At 31.8% G+C, this 22,028-nt stretch overlaps 1 protein-coding gene, 1 long non-coding RNA gene and 1 pseudogene across 2 annotated transcripts; 1 reads left to right on the top strand and 2 right to left on the bottom strand.

The window, feature by feature from the left end:
• Positions 1-2,215: 2,215 nt before the first annotated feature.
• LOC129309742 (heat shock 70 kDa protein 8) lies at positions 2,216-4,419 on the bottom strand. The gene is given in 6 exon segments (XM_054951436.1): positions 2,216-2,487; positions 2,490-3,074; positions 3,077-3,106; positions 3,109-3,751; positions 3,753-4,037; positions 4,039-4,419. Coding segments are annotated over 6 exon segments (1,827 nt in total). The 5' UTR covers positions 4,228-4,419; the 3' UTR covers positions 2,216-2,392.
• Positions 4,420-5,149: 730 nt separating this feature from the next.
• Positions 5,150-5,557, bottom strand: LOC129308283 (uncharacterized). Its single transcript, XR_008592577.1, has 3 exons — positions 5,516-5,557; positions 5,319-5,416; positions 5,150-5,219 (listed from the first exon to the last, which is right to left on the bottom strand). It is a non-coding gene; the product is annotated as an uncharacterized LOC129308283 (long non-coding RNA).
• A 9,628-nt stretch (positions 5,558-15,185) lies between these two features.
• On the top strand, positions 15,186-21,337 carry LOC129308337 (G-type lectin S-receptor-like serine/threonine-protein kinase LECRK4; annotated as a pseudogene).
• Positions 21,338-22,028: the final 691 nt, after the last annotated feature.

Below are 22,028 nucleotides of genomic sequence, written 5' to 3'. Positions count from 1 at the left end.
AATTGTTTAGTGTATTTAATGAGGTTTATTGGTGTGTGAGATTTTATCTAAAAGTGTCTTATAATTTAAATAGGAAGAGTATATATTAATAAATTTCATTAAATATACTTTATAATATTATTTTTTCAAAACAAAGATACCCCTATAAAGTTATAAAAAATGCCATTCATTTAATATTTTATTATAAAATAATATTGAAAAAAGAGAATATAACAAGAAGGATAATATTAAAAAAATATTATTAATGAAATCTTATTTTATTAGAATGTCTTATATTTTAAGATGTCATATTTATCCTAAAATGTTTTGTAATTTGAAATAGATGGAGCACATTATATGTACTCCTATTCAAGTAATGACTGTTAATTTATTAAATATATCAATTATTTGTTTTTGGTCAAGAAACTACCAATTATGGCGTTTCTATTCACACCATCCAAACAAGCCTGAAGATCCTCATCCTACTAATTGTCTTATTGGCTCTAACAATGAATCAATCTTGTTCCAGGTTTAGGAAATCTGATTTCTTTTTTTCTCTTTCTTATCTATCCATAGGTTTCATTTATCTTATCACAAGAAAAGAAAGTGAAAAAGAGCAAGGAGCTGTGAGAAAGCTGATGAAGACAGGGTGGTTTTACGATTATAAGAGTTCTTTTGGGTGTGGGGGATTTGAGGGCAGCGTTTTTCTGGGTTTTGTTCTTGGAGAAGAAGAGGAATAGGTGATGTGGATTTGTTTTTTCTTTTTAATTTTTAATTTTAAAAATATGCCATGTGTCATTCCAGGTGGCATAAAATGGTCAAAATTTTAAAAGTAATAGTCAAAATAGTTAAAGGATAATGATAAGGTGATATTGTATCAAAATAAAAACATTGGGGGTGAAATTATGCTAAAAAATATTTTAAGATATAGAGTGTCTCTGGATGAAAACATTAAGGATAGATTTATACTTTAATCATTTTTTTTAACCAAACACATTGAAATTCTAAAAGGACAATTCATTTCATTAAAACCTTAACAAATTTCAAAATACAAATGAAATTCCTTAGACTTTTAATTGATCTTTTGACAAAATTTTAAAGTGACTTTTGTAAATATAGTTCATACTATAATATCAAAATAAATAAACAGTCCAACATTTATATATTTTATATTATGGTCATTTTATTATATTTCTCAATAATACCGTTACACATTATTGATAAATTTCTTGTAAATTTTTTAAATTTTTAATAATAAATTTTTTGTATATTAATAACAAATTCCATATATATTAATATAAACTAACTATGCTCCTAAATTTTTAAAATTTTGGTGCGTACTTTCTTATCACAAGATTTTTTTTCGTTAGTGGGCTAATTTATCCAATTTTTTAAAACTTACAAATTTGCATCCTACTTTTGAAATTTGCAACTCCTACTTTAATTTGTAATCCAATTTTTCAATAAACTTTTATTAATAATAATGGTCAAATTGTATTATTTTTAAAAATTAAAAAAATATTATATTAAAAATAAATTTAAAATTCTAAATGCTCTTAGACTTGCAGTTTAAAAGCTAAGGTGCCCTTTTGCTTTTAAAAACATAAATAATAACTTATTTTATTTTAAATTTTTTTGTCCCATTTAAATTAAAATATACTCTTTCTATCTTAAATTATAAGATACTTTTAACAAAATTTAATATTTTAAAATATAAAACACTTAAAAAAATTAAAAATTTAAATTTATTATATAAATTTATTTTAATATTATTTTTTCTTCCTGTACAATTAATTATAGTCTATTCTCTTTTCAATATATTAAATGATGAGTTTTTAAAAATTTTTATTTTAAAAAAATAAGGTTGTTAAAAATGAATTTTATTAATATATAAAATTTTATTTAAAAATATTTTATGATTTAAAAATTAAAATTTAGAACAATATACCCGTGTATTAGCAACTATTTTAATAATGATTTTTTGTTTTTTATTTTTTTATACTTCCATGCATATTAAAAATCTAAACAAATTATTTTTTATAATTCGAAACAGAACAGTACATTTTTGTCCACCAATTCCTTATTTTCATTCCCCCTATTATTATCTTTCTATTTAACAATAGTAAATGAAAAAAAAAAAAATAAATAGAGTCCCGTCAACAATGAAAGTCATTCTAGATGGAAGTCATGATATTAAGTAGATTATAGTCATATAGATATAGATTCATGCTATGTTTCAGCTTTTATTATTTCATCATATACCGCATATTTACTTCCAGATTTGTAAGATCGGAGGCGCAGAACACCATTTATACAAACACCAAACGCTAAAACACGTCTCTAGAACACTAGAAAACCATGGTTAAAAAAAAAAACAAAAAGAAAATAAAAGAAAAGGCATTGATGTATCACTTTATGCTTTCCTCTGGACAGTAACCAAGTCCTGTGTATCACCACACTTCTTATTTAAGGCCTCAACGCACCAACCATGGCCGTCATCGACAGTTGCATCCTCACTTCCATGACCGGAATCACCGACTGCCGAGACCCTGGCATTACAACACCTACTAACACTGTCAGTGCATTTGCTGCATTTATGTCCATGCACACATTAATCTCCGGAACTCCTTTAGGTGCTTCAGGAATTCCAACTACTTTGAAATATCCCAGCAAATGATTCTCTTCAGCCTTCTTTTCCTCACCTTCATACACAATGATCAATGCCTCAGTTTGATTATCATGACAGGTTGTGAAAACCAAGTCCCTCCTTGCTGGTATTGTTGTATTCCTTGGTATCAAAGGGACAAAGTTGTTCCCATCAGCTCTGATCCCTATAGCTAGAGGTGCGGTTTGGATAGTTAGCAAGTCCAAGTTTCCCACAGCTCCCTCAACTGCTGCACCCCGAACCGCAGCTTCTAAAGGATTTAACCCTTTGTAAAGTTCCTTTCCATTAAACATGCTAGTCACAAGATTCTTTACCTTCGGAATATAAGAGCATCCGCCAACGACTATCACATCGCTTACGTCCTCAACCTCTACTCTGGCATCTTGCAAACACTGGATGATGAGGTTTTCACACTTCTCAAACACCTTTTGTTCACTTCCTCAAACTCGTTCCGGTTTAAACCCTGTTTAGCTTCAATCCATCTCCCAAGTCTACATCAATATGCACACTAGTTTGAGAGGAGAGCCTATGAATGGCGTCCTGAGTTGCAACTCGGAGCAGGGCCATAGTTTTGATTTCTTTGATACCGCGGGTCGTGAATAGAGTTTGAGATTCTGGTAACAGATAATGCATCGTATTCTGAAGCAAGTCTTCGCCCCCTATGGTACTTCCTGCCAATGCCTTTATCTGTGATACTCCTCCGGCTGTAGATGTCACAGCGACATCACAATAGCCAGCACCCATATTGAAAATTAGAGCAATCTTCTCGCTTCCGCTGCCCATCATGTCATGAGAACTCTGCTGCTGCTGCGCATATAATAAAGCCACAGCAGTTGGTTCAGGCATCAGCTGGCGAATGTGAAGGCCAGCCATAGCACAAGCTCGTTCAATTCGGGTCAGCTGGAATCGATTGAATGAGACCGGAACTGTGAGGACTGCATTTCTTATTGGTTGTTTTAGCTGAGGTTCAGCCATCTCTCTTAGTTCCAGTAGAAAAATAGCCAGGACTTCTTCTGGCGTGGTGGATCTCCACACATTGTTCACCAGTGCCGCAATAAAGGGACGTATACCAATATCCAAGGTCTGTACCAGAAATGGGAGATTTTTTACTAGAGTGAACAGCTGGGTCTGTATCAACTCTTCCAATCAAGCGTTTCATGTTGAAGATTGTAGCTCCGGATAACAAGTCATGTTCATGAGAGAGTTGACTTTTAACTCCTCCAGAAGGGGTATCATCATTAAAAGTCACATATGATCTCATAATCTTCTGGTCTCTTGTGTTCTTCAAAAGCTCCACTTCAGATCCATTCCACACAGCAATACTGCATTGTGATGTACCAATGTCAATTCCAATGCCAATTTCAGGAAAAGTTGATGACTTATCCTCCCCAGTGGTGTTCACTGTCAGATGCCACGGTGTATGAATTCAGCCATTCTGAAATAGATAGAGGTGAGATCATAAATTTTGTATGGAGCATCATAAAACAGCAATCAAACATTTTGGAGTTTAAGCTTCGCCGATGCTTCAACAAATTATTCCATCCATCCCTGATTACTACTCTTAGTCTACAAAACATGTCCATTATACCATCGATGCTAGGAAGAATGCTTCAAATACAAAGGGATTACAAAAATGTGATATGGCATTTCATTTGTTTCATTTTGTTGTGCAATTCTTAGATCTTAACCATTTTGCAGTTGTTGACACGGTCCTTATCTTGGTAACCCAAGTAGACAAACTTGTTAGATGCAAAATTGAATCGTTACAAAACTGACATCTGAAATAGTTTAATCCAATCCCAAAATCAACGTACTAAAGATTGCTCTTTAGGATTTCTCCCAGCCTCTTCCTTCATAAGAATAATAGGATGGCATGATTCTTTGTATCTACGAACTCATTATCCTCAAAATAATTGAAGGCCCAAAGTCCAAGTGATTAATAGTTGGGAAAAAAAAATCATAGAAATTGCATTTCACAAGGGTCTTTTTACAAACACCTCTGAGACGATTTTGCTCAAGTCGAATACAGAGCATGGACACAAAACTCAGTTAGAGAAATAAGACAACAAATGTAAAATGCATCTCTTAGGATATACAATGTAAGTAATCAAGAAAACTTAAATACAGAACAATGCAAAAGAACATTCATTATCATCAAAGAAGATGAAACACCATGCGAAATGGCATCTTCCAATAAATGTTGGTTCTCTATTTCCGTCTTCATGCGAAATGGACAAGCAAGAGATACAGGAGCCCAAGCATATAAGCCTTTATACTAATAAAGATTTTTTGACCGTCATACTGATAAAGATTAAGCAGACCGCAAAGACAACGGAACGGGAAAAAAAATCAGAAACAAATTCTATATTATCTTTTGATACATTCTTATTAATTGCACATCAGAATAGGGAGTTTATACATTTTGGATCAAGTCAAGACATGAGTATAGTAGAATTCCAATACACAAAATGACAGAACAGAAAATGTCATCAATGAACATCGTACCAAGAATCAACCCGTGGCCCAATTGATCAAGCAGAGAGAGTAAGAACTAAACCAAAACGGGCCCAGCGCACTGCAGGTCACGATTACTAGTCTGATTTTAATCCTCAAAAATCGAAAGAGAAGGTATAGACAACTCAAGTAAAACAAGTAGGAATGAAAGAAGCCGAACCTTGGTGGAGCAAAATGCGTAAGAAGAGATGGGGATGAGGAGTCCGAGAGGGAAGTAAAAGCAGCAGAAGCTTGAGAAATGAAGGAGAACCTGAGAAGCTGCGAATCCGATTGGCAAGTAGTAGCGTGAGATGAAAGAGGGAGAAACTAAATACAACAGGAGATGGAGTTCTAGAGCGTGCCAGAGAAAAAACGAACCATATTTCCTGAAGAGTCCAGACTCCAGAGCGACTCAACAACTGTGCTCGTCAGTCGTCACACTGCTCAGATTTTGAGTATTCTTTTATATTTATTAAAATAAAAATTTATAAAAGTTATAAAAAGATTTTAATAAAATTTTTTATCATCAATGTGATTTCAATTTAATTTTCAAAGTTTAATTTAATACAAATTTTTTAAAATTTTTATATATTTTTATTTTAACATTATATAAAAATATAATATTAAAAATTAAAATATATAAAATTGATTTTTTTTAAAATTATAAGTTACAAATTTTAAAATCTAGACTATACAAAATATATATAGATAATTAATATATAAAAATTTTAATATTAAATTGATTCTTCAAATTAAATATAGATCAAATTGATGATACAGAATTTATTAAATTTTCTTACAATTTTTATAAATTTTTTAATAAATATAAAATAATATTTTAAATTTAAACTATTCAAATTAAAATCAGATGGTTCAGACTGCTCATTAATATAATGAGCATGAAGATGGATCCAAAGCTCTAAGGCTGTGATCATATTTAATTTAATGTACACTTGTATATTAAATTAATTAGATTGTACGCCATTGCAATGAAAATGAAGGGGCAGGGAGGGAGGGAGAAGATTTTAGTGAATAAATGAGCAAATGAGGTTATAAAGTTTTGATAGAAAAAGGTATAAGGGAAAAGAGTAAAAAATCAATTAAACATTTTTAACTTTGCTTTATTTTATTTTATTTTTGGAACCCATTAAAATTCCCACTCCCCTTCCTAACTTTCTTATTCCTCCCTTAAACTACACAGATCATAAAATTGATAAAATTTAAGTTAAATATTACAAAAAATATTAATTTAATACTTTTTTAAAAAATTAATATTAATAGTATTTAAAAGATTAAGTGGATTATTTTTTAGTAGTTATTTTATAAAAAATAAATGTCTCGAATTTGTGAAATATAATTATACGAGTGATGAAGGAAAAATAACTATAATGATAAAAGTACCTATAAGGCTATAACTATATTTCCGTGCACGTATTTTTAATGTTTAGAGATTCTCTACAAGTGCTCTACTGCCATTCAATTTAAACAGGCTTTAATATCTTGTTTTTACTTTAATAGTATCTTTTTAAGTTTATTCTTTTTGTTTGAATGCTGATACTCTCTCTTTTAAAAAAATATAAATATTTTTAAAAAATTTAATATTAAAAATTATAAAGTATTTTAAATTTTTTTAAAGTATAATTTTTATTTTTTTTAAACGCCCATATTAAATATATTACTAAATTTTTTTAGGCGAAATATTTTATTAAATATGAATAAATATAAAAAGATAAAATTAATTTTAAAAATAAGTAATTATTTATTTTGAAGTGAGAGATTAGTAAAATATTTTATATTTTTTAATGAAAGCAGTAATTTTTTTTTTTTTTGTTTCTTTGCAAGGGGTTTCTTTCTTGCAATATTCATTCTTGCATTTCTCCCATCTTCCGAAATAATCGAACACAACACGTTCACGAATTGAATCAAAAATATTTCGGACATGTACCCGAAATATTTAACGAATGGGTCTATTTAGTTTTGGCTTTTAAGTTGGCCATAATTTTGCCAGCATTTTCCCTTAAGAAAGAAGGAAAACCAATTATATTGAGTCAACATTTGCTAGAATTCCAATAAAACGAAGGATGAACGCTATATACCATTCGTAACTTCCAAATTAAAACTGCTAACATACATAATACATTCATTGAATGATTATAAAAGTAACAGAATTAGAAACATGTTCCAACTACAAATATGCAACAATAAATTAGAAAAACCACGAGCATGACCAAAAAAATAAAAAGAAATGATAATTACATATATTTTTTTATCTAATGTTGTGTACGACTTACAAACTTATATTACAAAAAAAAAAAACTTTTGGTTTGGTTCAATTTACTTAGGTTTCTTGAACTCAAATCCGAACCAAATCAAACAGACTGAAATAAAAAGTAAACGGAATAACACAACTGGACAAACTAAATTTTGGTTAGATTTGGTTTTGCACATACTTAGACCCCTTGTTATACGTGCAAGAAAAAAAAAGTATTTTTAGTAATATCAATTATGTTCTTATAATTATAATTCATTATTTTTTAATTAATTTTCATGATTTAATAAAGTATATATGCATATAAAAATTAAATTAATGTATCTCTTGGCTGTTAATTCTTACAAGGTAAAAAAAAAAAATTATGTATTTAACGTGATGTTTTCTTGACAATCAGATTAGAATAAATACATGTTAAATTTATAATAAAAAAATCAAAAGGTCAATAAAAACAGTTAGTTATGGGTTAAATTAGAGATAAAAATAAATATTTCTTAATTTATTTTAAAAAAATCTTACGTATATGAACTTGAGTATAAAATTTTAAAAAAGGGAAACCATTGCAAAGACGTACAGTAACTTTAATGACAAACTTATATAGCAGCTTATAAAATCAGATCTGTAAATCAGAAAAGCTACTTTATTGATTCCTTGAGAAAAATTTGGAGTAGATACAGGCTTGATTGTACAGTATGAGATTGGACCAAGACAAATAAATGTCAAGATATGGATGCCAGAGAGACCAAAATCCAAAATCGTGTTAAACATTCCTTAAAGGCATGCCTTCTCCTTTCGGAACCATCCACTTAAACTTCCAAAATGCTCTTTGACTATCTGATCTCAGATTAGTCATGGAATAATAATTAATTTATTAATTAACTACATTTTGCTTTAAAAAAACTGCAATGATTTTCCTTCCCATTTCTTGCTGTTCATTTTACTTTACCCTTCCTGTCGAAACTTAATGGTTTGATTAAGTATAATGAATTATCTAATCTAGAAAAGTACTGATTATCCTTCCCTCCAATAACTATATCAATCTGGTAATGGTGATTAAAGGGATTTTATTCTCTAAAGGGCAAACTTGATGCAATATTTAAAATTAGATAGAAAAAAAAATAATTTTTTAAATTACTGTTTTATGATTGATAAAAAAGCAACTAATCATTTTTCAATATAAACATTAATATATATTCCTTTTGTTCAATTTTCTAAGGTATTTTTTTAAAGTGATATATAACCTTTTTTGATTCACAAGGTATAAGACATTTTTTGGTCTTTCTAATACATGACTTATAATTTTTAAAAAATGTAATTAATTAGGGATATGTAAATATGTAATTAATACTCCCTTCCTTAAAAAATAGAAAGTATTTTTGAGGAGTTGAATGTTCAACAACATATAAGAACTTTTAGTTTTCGAGAGGTGTAATCAATTATCTTTTTTTTCAAAAGTGCCTAAATGATGATGACTTTATGTTTATTATGGGCATTTAATAGGGGTAAATATAAAAAGATATGGTTAGTTTGAAAGTAAATAACTTTTTATTGGGAGTAAAAATTTTGGTTAAAATGCCTTACATTTTTTAACGGAGAGAGTAAACATTTTTTAATTCATACACTTTATTGTTGAATAAGGATGAATATGGAAAAGAATGTATAATTTTAAATGCTATTAATAACTAATTGACATTAAATTAATTAAAAGTTATTGTAAAGGAGTATATGTTACATATGACAATGAGTCAATTTTGTCCTTTAATGTTAAAAGATTTCCTCTCTCATCACCCTATTGTTAACTCACCATTAGTGAGCCTCACATGTAATTTTTTAAAATATTTTTATATTATAAAATATTTAATTTTATGGTATCCAAACTACCCATGAACTTTATAGTAAAGTTGAGGAGTAAAATAACCCTTAATCCAATATTTATAGAAAAAATATAAAAAATTGAATGCAAGGCCTACCTATGTGAATAGACGGTGAGTAATGACAGGATAATAAGAGAAGAAATTTTTAATGTTGAAGGGACATAATTGACCCACAATTAAATTTATGTTGCCCTCGTGAAACTTCAAGTAAGGTTAAAGGAAAAAAAAAAAAAACCCTTAGTTTATACCTTTTAAGGTCTACATCAAGAGAGAATGTGTGTGGTATATAATAGTATAATCATTCACAGACAAAAAAAACATAATAATAATAATAATAATAATAATAAATGGCATTTTTGGAGAGCTCTCATCACCCTATTGTTAACTCACCATCAGTGAGCCTCACATGTAATTTTTTAAATATTTTTTATATTATAAAATATTTAATTTTATGGTTTCCAACTACCCATGAATCTTTATAGTAAAGTTGGAAGTAAAAATAACCCTTAATCCAATATTTTATAGTAAAAATATTAAAAATTGAATGCAAGGCCTACCTATGTGAATAGACGGTGAGTTAATGACAGGATAATAAGAGAAGAAATTTTTAATGTTGAAGGACATAATTGACCCACAATTAAATTTACGTTGCCTCGTGAAACTTCAAGTAAGGTTAAAGGAAAAAAAAAAAAAACCGTTAGTTTATATCTACATCAAGAGAATGTGTGTGTGTGTAATAGTATAATCATTCACAGACAAAAAAACATAATAATAATAATAATAATAATAATAATAATAATAATAATAAATGGCATTTTTGGAGAGTGAAATCCACCACCTCATGTTTAAGGGGTAGTTAAGGAAGATGCTTAGTAATGCATTGAGCTACGAGCCTGGGAGGTCATGGGAGTGTGGGTGTATTCAACATACTAATGATGCCTTTATAATTTATTTCCTTGCACATCTTTGAGTTAGAGTTAAAACATACATATACTCTAAAGCCACAAAAGGAGTGAGGGCATCCAACCCACGGGGCAAGAAATGCATCCAGGACAACTTCACAGATTTAAATGCAAAGCAAACCTCACGTAGATTGATCATTATTTTGTATTTTTTTATCTTTTTATAAGTTATTTTTATTAATTTCACTAACATCAATATAAAAAAAATTAAAATAATAAAGTATATAAAATTTTAAAGGTTAGGTGTATTTTTATCTTTAAATTATTATTCGATAAACATGCAGTGTTCTGAATTATTTGTTGCATTAATTTCATTCTTAAAGTAATTAAAATATAGCCATACTGCCTCTGACGTTAAATACCCTAACATTGACCATTAAAAATGCTAACTAAGACTTAAATTTGATTGAAAATATCACCAATCATTCAAAATAGATCCAAATTAAAGTGCATTTTTATTACATTTAATTACTTTAAAAGCAAAATTACTACGACACAAATAGTTCAAGACACTTGAAAAATAATTCAGGAGCAAAAATGCACTTAATTTAGATCCACCTACCATGACAAGTAGCATTTTCGGATAAACTTAAGTTTTAGTCAACATTTTTAATTGTTAACGTTGGATATTTAACGTCATAGACAAATATATTACGTTTTAATTACTTTAAAGATGAAATTACTATGGTAAATAGTTTAGGTTCTTGGGTGCTCCTTAGTTGAGAGGCAAAAATGAATCTTAACCCAAATTTCAAATATGTCCTTATATAAAAATTTTAAAAAGTGATGTCATATTATTTTTCTCTCTCTCATAAAAGATAATTTGAGGAATATTTTTTAAATATGACCTAAATAACCGTATTAAATATACCTTTCAAAATATGTCATATAAATAAGATCGAAAGGAGAAATGGCTAAACTTATACAAAACTTATAATTAATGTTTATTTTTATTGTCAAATTTCTTTTAATAATAATAACACGACAAGAATATAAGTCCCGCAAACCATCGAACTATGAATTCAAAATTACCACAAGAGGAAACACAAGATAATAAATAGGAAAATAGCACTAAACGACCAATGACGGAAATTAATATCAATCAGTGAATAATTAATTTAAAAATTACACTATAATTTCTTAGTTCTTAATTGATATTAATTTGTTATGTTAAAAAATAAAAATTACCCCTAAAGTGTTAAAAAAAATAAGCTACTCTTCATCATCGCTAGTCACCAGATCCCCTGTTGATTGCAAGGTCACTAGAGTCTAGAGACCAATCACTGACAATATATTTTTTAAAAAATATTTTGTTTAGGTGGTTAAGGGGAGTTTGATTCAATGACTATTGACCATCTAAAAGAGGCCACCAAGCCCTTTTTATATATGGCAAAAAAAATTAGTAAACCAAACTTCTAACCACTTTCATGTTATAACATAACAGTGTATTGTTAGTTCATAAATAATACTTGTTAATTTATTAATGTTACTTATTAATCTGACATGAATAATTAAAAAATTAGTAACTTTAAAACTTCATGCATTTTATTTATTAAAAGTCTGAATGTATTGTTGTTAAAATTCGAATAGATACTTGTTAATGAAGGACTAACACATATTAATTAAACCATCATATCAATTTTTTTAACTTGTTAAAACCATAATAGAATGTTGTTAATTTTCAATGAATTATTGTAAAAACCTAAATGTATACTTGTGAATAAAGGACTAACACTTATATAAATAAGCCCATTTTATCCATTTTTTAGCTTGTTTAACGCTCGAATCAACTATTGTTAATCTAACATGAGTTTTTATTAAAATTAAATGGACATTTATTGATAAAATACTAACACATACAATTACATTCATCACATATGTTTTTTAGCTTGTCAAAACTTGAATGGATTGTAGTTAATTTAGAATTTGTTATTGTTAAAATCAGAATAGAGACTTATTGATGAAATACTAAAATGTACAATTATACTCATTCTATATGTTTTTCTAGCATGTTAAAACTTGAATGGACTGTTATTAATTTAGAATGAATTGTTGTTAAAACTCAAATGATATTTGTTGATGGTTTCTAACACGTACAATTATGCTCATCCTCTATTTTTTTTAGCTTGTTAAAGTCTGAATGGAATGTTATTAATTCATAATGAGTTGTTGTTAAAATTCGATGGACACTTATTGATGAAAGATTAACACGCATAATTATGCTCGTCTTATATGTTTTTCTAATTTTAATAATAATTTATTATAAATTAACAACAATCCATTCAAACTTTAACGAGCTAAAAAAACATATATGATGCACAGATTATACATATTAGTCTTTTATTAACAAATATCCATTCAAGTTTGACAACAACTCCTTTTAAATTAATAATAGTCCATTAGGCTTTAACATCTAGAAAAATGTATAGGATAAGTATAATTGAATGTGTTAGTCTTTCATCAACAAGTCTCTATTATGATTTTAACAACAACAAATTCTAATTTAACAATAATTCATTCAGGTTTTAACAAGTTAGAAAATACATAGAATGAACATAATTATACATGTTAGTCCTTTATCAAACGTATCCATTCAGATTTTAACAATAGCTCACTGTAGATTAACAACAATTGATTCACGCTTTAACAAGATTGAAAAATGAATAAGATAGTTTTAATTGTATAAGTGTTAGTCTTTATCAACAAATATATATTAAGTTTTCATAACAATTTATTGAAAGTTAACAACAATCTATTTCAATTTTAACAAGTTAGAAAAACTGATAAAATGATTTTAATTGCATGTATTAGTCCTTCATCAGCAAATATTTGTTTGAATTTTGACAACAACCTATCACTTATTAACAATAATAAATTTAAATTTTAAAAAAGTGAAATGCATGAAGTTTTAAAATTTTTAATTTGTAGTTATTCATGTCAGATTAATATAGTAACACATTAGTAAAACAACAAATGTCATTTAGAAATTAACAACATATCGTTATGGTACAATATGGAAGGGGTTAGAAACTTGATTGGTTACTTTTTTTTGTGCCATATATTACTTAAAGGGTTAATGGGATATTAAACTATCCCCTAGCCATCTAAATGTTAAGTATATAAATCTTACCCTTATCTAGTTAACTTTATATACTTAATACTCTTCTTCACACTTTTGCCCTTTTTTAATGTTTTAAATAAAATTATCATTAATAAAATTTAAGAATATTTAGTAAAAAAAAAATAAAGGTAAAAATTTATTAAATTTGAAAACAAAGTTAAGAAAATTTTTTTTTTTTTTATTTAATAAAATATGATAGATGTATTTTATAAATAAAATCAGAGTGTCATTGTAAAAAAGATTGCTACGAGGAATCACCGGGAAAAAAGGTCACTGAAAAAGAAATGACTAAAAAGTTGGTCCAACTAAAGCCTAACCCTTCATTTGGATGGAAATTAAAGTTGAGGGAAAAAAATGGGAGGAAAGAAAATAGAGAGAAGAGAAATCTAGCAAGAAAATGTTATCATTCATTGTGTTTGGATGGACAGAAGAAAATAAAAAAAAAATAAATAAATATTATAATAACTATAATACCAAGTATATATCATATCCAATGTAATTATATTTATAAAAATAATTGAAAGAATAAATTACATTAAAATTAACATTATCAAATTAATTTAAAATTAAATTAGTTGTTAAAAAAACGTGGAAGCTAAAGATGCAAATTTTGTTTCTATTTTTTAAAATCAAATTACTTATATTTAAATCAACATCATCAAATTAAATTATATTAAAATTAGTTGTTAAAATTAAATTAGTTCTTAAAAGCTAAAGACATAAATTTTTATGGAGATTGAAACGGGCAAAAGAGGGACAAACAAGGGTAGCTAGTATAAAAACTAAGAGTTTACTCTCAAAATTTCTTAACTTTTAGAGAAAAGTTAGAAGGAAAATATAATGGGTCTCACATCTCATTTTCTTCTCAACTTTTCTCTTCTCTCACTTTTTTTTTTCATCCAATAAGAAAAAAATAAATTTTCTCTTTTTTCCTTTTATATTTTTTTTTTATTTTTCTTTTCCACCAACAGAGCATAAAAAAAAAAGGTTAATGCTTAGCATAATGCTTTTTTTTTTTTTGAAACAAAAAGTAAAGGGGAAGGTCTTTAATTGTTTGGGATTTTATAGTTACTTATAGGGATCCGATTCTATCATATCATGTGTAATTATGTAAATACTGATTGAATTAATTACAGCACCGGAAAAGAGTTGACTGCAATCTCATCACCATGATTGAATTGTGACATTGCAAGTGGTTATTGATTTACCTAATTAGAGAATTAAATTATTTTATTATAAAATCTTAAATTTAAACGTTAAATAAATATGTTAAAAATATTATTGAAATTTTTCGTGAACCCACCATTAATAATAATGATCCCATATGATGAGAGGTTTTTATTAGTTTAAATGGGAAGTAGTAATACCCCTAAATTTTTAGGACACTAAGTTATTGAATCAATAAATAATTAAAATGTGACATAAAAAATAATCTGTCGAACAAAATCAAAAGCAACTACGAATATTAAATTACTAATGATCCTTAAAATCTCAAGACAATTGTGGTTCAATCTCAAAGGTTATGTTATGTACCAGATCTACTTTACAAGTAAAGAAATCAACAGGTTATCTTGCCACTGTTGCAAGGAACGAGCATATAAATAATTGCTAAAACTGCGCTGTCCCTGCTTTAAAAAAAAAGCCTGCCTAATACTTCAGACTCGGTTATTAAACCAAATGGAATCCCTCCAGAATAAAGTTAAAACACACATTGCGAAATTCAAACGCTTCCATGTGATCCAAACACTCCCCGTATAAATATCATACCTCTCCTTTCAAGCCAAATACAAAGATCTCCTTCTTATCAAACAGTTCCCTTGGGGGAAAAAAGCTTTGACAATCATGGTTACTCAGTATGTGGTTCTCCTCTCTCTTGTCGGTTTCAGCCTCTTCATAAATGGATCACTATGTCACCCTTTGGACCCTCTGAGCCCCTTGGAAATCAACCAAACAAGGCACATCGTTCTAAAGTCTCACCTTGGTGCTCTTCCAAATCTGACCTTCCATTTCGTAGATCTTGAAGAACCGGACAAAAAGGATGTCCTCAAGTGGCTGTCCTCAAACACAAGAGGCATTTCTAAGCGTAATCCTACAATCCCCCGTCAAGCCAAGGTGGTGGTTCGAGTCATGGATCAGACCCATGAGCTCTTAATAGACCTAACCAGAGGCTACATCATATCAGACAAACTCTATAACGGTCATGGCTTCCCTCCCTTCACTTTCAAAGAGCTTTTCCGAGCGAGCAAACTGCCTTTTCAACATCCCAGATTCAAAAGCTCTGTTCTCAAAAGAGGCTTAAATTTGTCCGAAGTTTCTTGTGTGCCGTTCACAGTTGGTTGGTATGGAGAGAGAAACACAAGAAGAGACCTCAAAGTCGTGTGCTTTTACAGAGGAGGATCTGCCAACATTTGGGCCAGGCCCATTGAAGGAATCACAATGCTGGTTGACGTCGATTCAATGAAGATCAAAATTTACAGAGACAGATACAGGGTCCCTTTGCCTAAAGCCGAAGGTACGAACCTGGAGTCGAAGAAAAGGCGTGGAGTTTCTCCTTCCTTCAACATGACAAATATGGGTTCACCATTGAAGACCATGAGGTGAAATGGAGTAACTGGGTTTTCCACATCGGATTCAACGCAAGGGCAGGGGTGATTATATCTACAGCTTCAATATTTGATGCCAGAAAGAACAAGTATAGAAGAGTCATGTACAGAGGACACGTGTCCGAGACCTTTGTTCCTTACATGGATCCCACAGAAGAGTGGTACTTCAGGACTTTCATGGACATCGGGGAATTTGGGTTCGGTCGTTCGGCAGATAGCTTGCAGCCAAGGATTGATTGCCCAGAAAATGCAGCATTCATGGATGGCTTCATGGCTGGGGGTGATGGTGAAGTGCAGCAAGTGCCTAGGGCCATTTGCATTTTTGAGAGGTATTCTGGGAATGTGGCATGGAGGCACACGGAAATCAACAATCCTAGCAGAGTGGTAATGTATTATTCCCTAAAGAGCACACAGACATTGCGTAGCAGCCAAATACAATTTCATGTCATGTTGTGTTTACACAAGTGTGTTTGGTTTTAAAGAATGGGCGCTTCATATTTAAGCTGTTCATAGAATATTTTGCTGCAATGGAAATTCTATCAATTTGCCTGTGAAAAGTGTTGGTACGGTTTTGTGCAGATAAGAAACTGGGGAGGCTGAAGTCAGTTTGGTGGTGAGAATGATTGCGACGGTGGGGAACTATGATTATATTCTTGATTGGGAATTCCTAAGAAGCGGGAGTATCAAAGTCGGGGTATGCTCTGTTTACCTTTTTGAGTATTCACGGCACGGACATTATTTTAGAGAAGCTATTTTATTCATTAATTGAGGGAGAAGAAATGGCAGAATCGTATCGAGAGTAGCCCTGTGTGTGTTCACTATTTAATTCCATCTACAGGGACCATCACGAGTCTAGCCTGGTTGACTTTTGAGTTTATTTATTATTGCATGTACAGGTGGACCTGACGGGCGTGTTGGAGATGAAGGCCGTGCCATATAAAAATAAAAGTGAAGTAACAGAAAGAGTATACGGAACATTGTGGCAGAGAACACCGTTGCGAACAACCATGATCACTTCCTCACTTACCGTCTCGACCTGGATGTTGATGATGACGGCAATTCTTTCGTCAAAGCTAAGATGCAGACAGTGACGACGCAAACTGGAAGTGGTCCCCACTCACCATCTCCGAGGAAGAGTTACTGGACGGTGGTTAGAGAAACGGCCAAGAGAGAAGCCGAGGCCAGGATGCGGCTGGGCTTGGAGCCAGCTGATCTGTTGATAGTGAACCCCAATAAGAAGACAAGGGCAGGGAACCAGGTGGGCTACCGGCTCATCGCCGGGCAGCCGGTGACTGCTCTCCTATGGGACAATGATTATCCTCAAAGAAGAGCTTCCTACACAAAGTATCAATTGTGGGTCACGGCTTATAACAAGTCGGAGAGATGGGCCGGTGGGTTCTATGCGGATAGAAGCCAAGGAGATGACGGCTTAGCCACATGGAGCCGCAGGTAATGTATATAATGAAACCCGGAGTTTCAGTTTTAGATATATATATATATATATATATAGCATGAACGAAAGCATAAACAAAAAAATGGAGACCACCATTTAATTTATGAGAGTGGGATTGGTAGTGAGGGAGAGAAATTGAAGAATATGACGGTTGGTTTGGTTGATGATGCAGGAACAGAGAGATCGAGAATAAGGACATAGTAGTTTGGTATACAGTAGGAATCCATCACGTCCCTTGCGAGGAAGATTTCCCGGCCATGCCCACTGTTCACGCTGGTTTTGAGCTTCGGCCTGCTAATTTCTTCGAAACCAGCCCTCTTCTTCAGTGATTTATACATTAATCTGCCATGTATATTCCTCAAACTGTCCAATTCAGTAAAGCTCATTATTGCTGGTGTTAACACTAACCTCATGCTTGTTAGTGGTCCTATTTAAAATTGAAATGATTAACACATACACTGTTTTTTTTTAATATTAATTTGTGAATTTTCTCATGATATATATCCCCGGCCAATTATAATGAGTCTCTAGAATAAAGGCGTTGAGATGATACTACTTATAAAGTCTCGGTCAATCATGGAACACTTTTCACTGGGAAAATTTTCTCATCTTCGATCTAAAGAATGGATACAAGAGTGTTTCCTTGTCTTCATGCAAAAAGGAAGGACCACCTCCGAGTCCAAGGCTTCAATCACAGAGAAGCTAAATAGCTAATTGAGATTATTCCACAAGCATCACAGCCCAAACAAAAAGAATTGTTCCAAGGTTATTTTACACTTTTGACCATTTCTTGAATTACTATTATTTTATAAATTTCTGATTTAATTAGTCTCTGATAAAAGAGCCTCTCTCATGCCCATCGTAATTAACTCGTGGTCAACCATTCAAATGAGTGACCCAAAGCTGAAAAATGCCACAACTAGAATGTTTAGTTGACTGATAAAATAGGACCAATTCCCCGAGACTAAAAATAGTAAATAGGACTAATTAATCCCTACAGCGTATAAAATTCAACGTGCTTGCGCCCAACCTGAACCGTTTGCGGAGAAATCAACTTCAAATTAAATGCTAGTCATCGAGAACTTCAATAATCCGTGAGGGGCCACGCAAGACGTTGAATATTTCAGAAGAACAAACGCAACTCCAAAACTCTGTATGGTAACATTTTAAGTAGGTACTTAGACAAACAAGAGGTCTAAAGTAGCTATCGAAGGTCACTCCAAACCTAACCAACATAAATATCACCATCTGCATTCAAATCTTACGGCGGATACTTCATGTTAATTAGAAAAAGATCAAACCATATTTGGGATTGGACTATTATTCCGTTGTCTGAATTGTCTGCATCTCCTCATGTGCGCTTCTGTGCTTCATATTATTTCCTTGGTCTTTAGTTTTTACACTTCGTTGGCCTCCCTCACCAATCCTTTCTTACCGAGAATTAATGGATGTTCCCACTAAACTCCTTGTGCTCTGTGTACCGTTTTTTCTGTTTATTCTATGCTCTAATGCTCAAACGGGCTCAAATTCTATCCAACCCGGTTCAAGCATCGTTGCTGGCTCTAATACTTCTTGGAAATCACCTTCAGGTGATTTTGCTTTTGGGTTCTACCCTCTCCTCAACGGTCGCTACCTTGTCGGAATTTGGTTCGATAAGATTCCCCAGAAAACTCTGGTCTGGTCCGCAAATCGTGATGATCCAGCTCAGATTGGATCCACCGTCAATCTCACACTGAATGGCCAGCTCGTGCTGCATCATGCGAATGGGTCATTAGTTTCGATCTATAATCAAACAAATAATAATGCTTCTGCTGCTGCTTCAATGCTGGACGATGGGAACTTTGTCTTGAAAAACTCACTCTCAAACACCATATGGGAGAGCTTTGGTTCACCCACAGACACCATTCTACCGGGCCAAAACTTGGTCGTGGGTCAGATTATCTACTCCAACGCCAATGGAACACAAGATTACTCTACCGGGAATTACAAGTTGGAGGTCCAATCTGATGGCAACATTGTTATGGTTGCTTTCAGGTATTCCGGTCGTGCTTATTGGTACACTGGAACAATCAACAACAATAACGTCAGTATCGTCTTCAACAACAACACAGCTATGCTTTACGCCGTCAACGGTACCCGGAATATATACAATATGACAGCCCAAAGTCAATTGCCTAACCCAATCGAAGATTACTACCATCGAGCAACCATCAACGATCATGGTAATTTCCAGCAGTTGATTTTCCGTAAAGAAAATGGAAAAGAGTGGACGCCTACATGGGATGCTATAACAGAGCCCTGCTTAGTGGATGCCATCTGTGGGGTGAACGGCTTTTGCACTTCACCCGACAACAAGGCGGTCGATTGTAGCTGCTTGCCTGGCTATGCATCTTTCGATCCTCATGCTCCCTCCAAAGGCTGCTATCCTAATCTAGTGATGGATTTTTGCACTTCAAATACATCTGTCTCAGATTTTACTGTGCGAGAAATTTCAGATGCTGATTTACCCAACTTGAATTTTGGTGATATGCAATGGATACGTAACTCTGATTTGAATAGTTGCAAGAGGGAAGTGATGAATGATTGTTACTGCATGGCTGGTGTTTTGATTGGCACTGATTGTTTTAAGAAAAGGACACCTCTTTTGAATGGAAGAATAAGCATCCCGACCACCAGCAATAGAGTGGCTCTTGTTAAAGTTCCTCTGGTTCGCAAAGACGATGCAAATGACTCGCCTTCTTGGGTCGTTCTGCTTGTGTCATTCTTATCTTGTTCGCTGCTCGCTCTTGTTTTTGCAGCTTCTGCTATTCATCATAACCCAAAGCTTCGGCGTTGGATACATAAGGAGACACCTCCCGAGCCAAAACCAGTGGATATCAATCTAAAGAGATTTTCGTTTCAAGAGTTAAGAGAGGCAACAAAGGGGTTCAAGAACAAGCTTGGTCGAGGAGCATTTGGCACCGTGTACAGTGGGATTTTAACGTTGGAAGGCGACCAGGTTGAGGTTGCCGTGAAACAACTGGAAAAGGCAGAGGATCAAGATGAGATTCGTGAGAAGGAGTTTGAGACAGAAGTTCAAGTCATTGGTCTGACTCATCACAGGAATCTTGTCAGGTTATTAGGCTTCTGCAATGAACAACATCATCGTCTTCTAGTTTACGAGATGATGAAAAATGGGTCACTATCCAGTTTCCTTTTCGGGGAAGGGGATAAACCCAGATGGGAAGATAGAGCCAAGATTGTGCTTCAAGTCGCAAGGGGCTTGCTATATCTTCATGAAGAGTGCGACCCACAGATAATCCATTGTGATATAAAGCCGCAGAATGTCCTTCTTGACTCCAAGTATATGGCAAAAATTTCTGATTTCGGCCTTGCTAAGCTGCTCAAGAAAGACAAGACTCGAACAAGTACCAACATAAGAGGGACAATGGGATATATGGCACCAGAATGGCTCAAGAATGCACCCGTCACTGCAAAGGTTGATGTTTATAGCTTTGGGGTGATGCTGTTGGAGGCCATATTCTGCAGAAGGCACATAGAGCTGCATCCAAGTCAAGATGGAGATGGCGAGGACATGATACTGATAGATTGGGTTCTCTATTTAGTGAAAGAAGGAAATTTGAGAATGACGGTGGATCAGGATCTTGAAGCTTCAAATGATTTCAATAGGTTTGAGAGGATAACTATGGTTGGTTTATGGTGCCTGTCTCCGAATCCAACGGTTCGACCATCTATGAAGAAGGTGACGCAGATGTTGGAAGGAACGATGGATGTTGGTATTCCTCCTCTGATTGATGCGCAGATGTTTTAAATGTCTCTCATGGAGGGACTGCTTTATTTGCAACTAAATTTGCTTGCCTTTTTCATGTTCTTCAGATTTCACAACGTTGATTGAAACTACAACACAAAGTGTTTAAACGAAATTCGCTGAGGGCCACTTTATTTAAGATTAAAATAAGTAATTTTTAGGTAATTTATAGATTTTACAAAAAGAAATTTATTTTGTAAAAATTTTATAAAAAACAAACATTATTTCATGTTTAATTATAATAATAATAAAGTTATTATTAGTTAGCTTTCTTTAAAAAAAATTAATGATGTTTTTCTTAATTTTTATTTTATAAAAATAATTTATTATTATATTATTTAAAAATTTTATGATATTTTGCGTACCTGCCTCTTTAAAGCGCTTCCTCTTCACGCATTCAAAATAACTTCTTAAAATAATTAAAAATATTTTTTTTATTTTGATTATTTTAAAAGTTTAAACAAACATTTTAAAAACTCACAAAATAATTTTTTTAAAAAAAATAAGTAATTTTTTTATAAAATAAACTAAAACAAACGGGTTCAAAATTTGAATTAAAGCAATTCATAAAGTCATAAATTTGGTTTTTTTTTTATGTGTATTGGATTTTCTTAAACAAACTCACCATTGGGATCAAACTTAAAGATTAGCGTACAACATGCATTTTAAATGTAAACAACTATTATCAAACTGCTGATGGGAAAATATTCAAAGCTCCCGTACAAGTTACAACTACACCTTTAAGTAAGTCAAACATGTATGTTTTCCAGAGTTTATTTCTTATATATATTAAGATTCTTA

Source organism: Prosopis cineraria, unplaced genomic scaffold (genome assembly GCF_029017545.1).
Source record: "Prosopis cineraria cultivar Desert tree isolate PC_DT_omini unplaced genomic scaffold, ASM2901754v1 PC4, whole genome shotgun sequence".
Classification (NCBI taxonomy): domain Eukaryota; kingdom Viridiplantae; phylum Streptophyta; class Magnoliopsida; order Fabales; family Fabaceae; genus Prosopis; species Prosopis cineraria.
The sequence above is the reverse complement of the archived record's forward strand: the minus strand, read 5'-3'. Positions and strand labels throughout refer to the sequence as shown.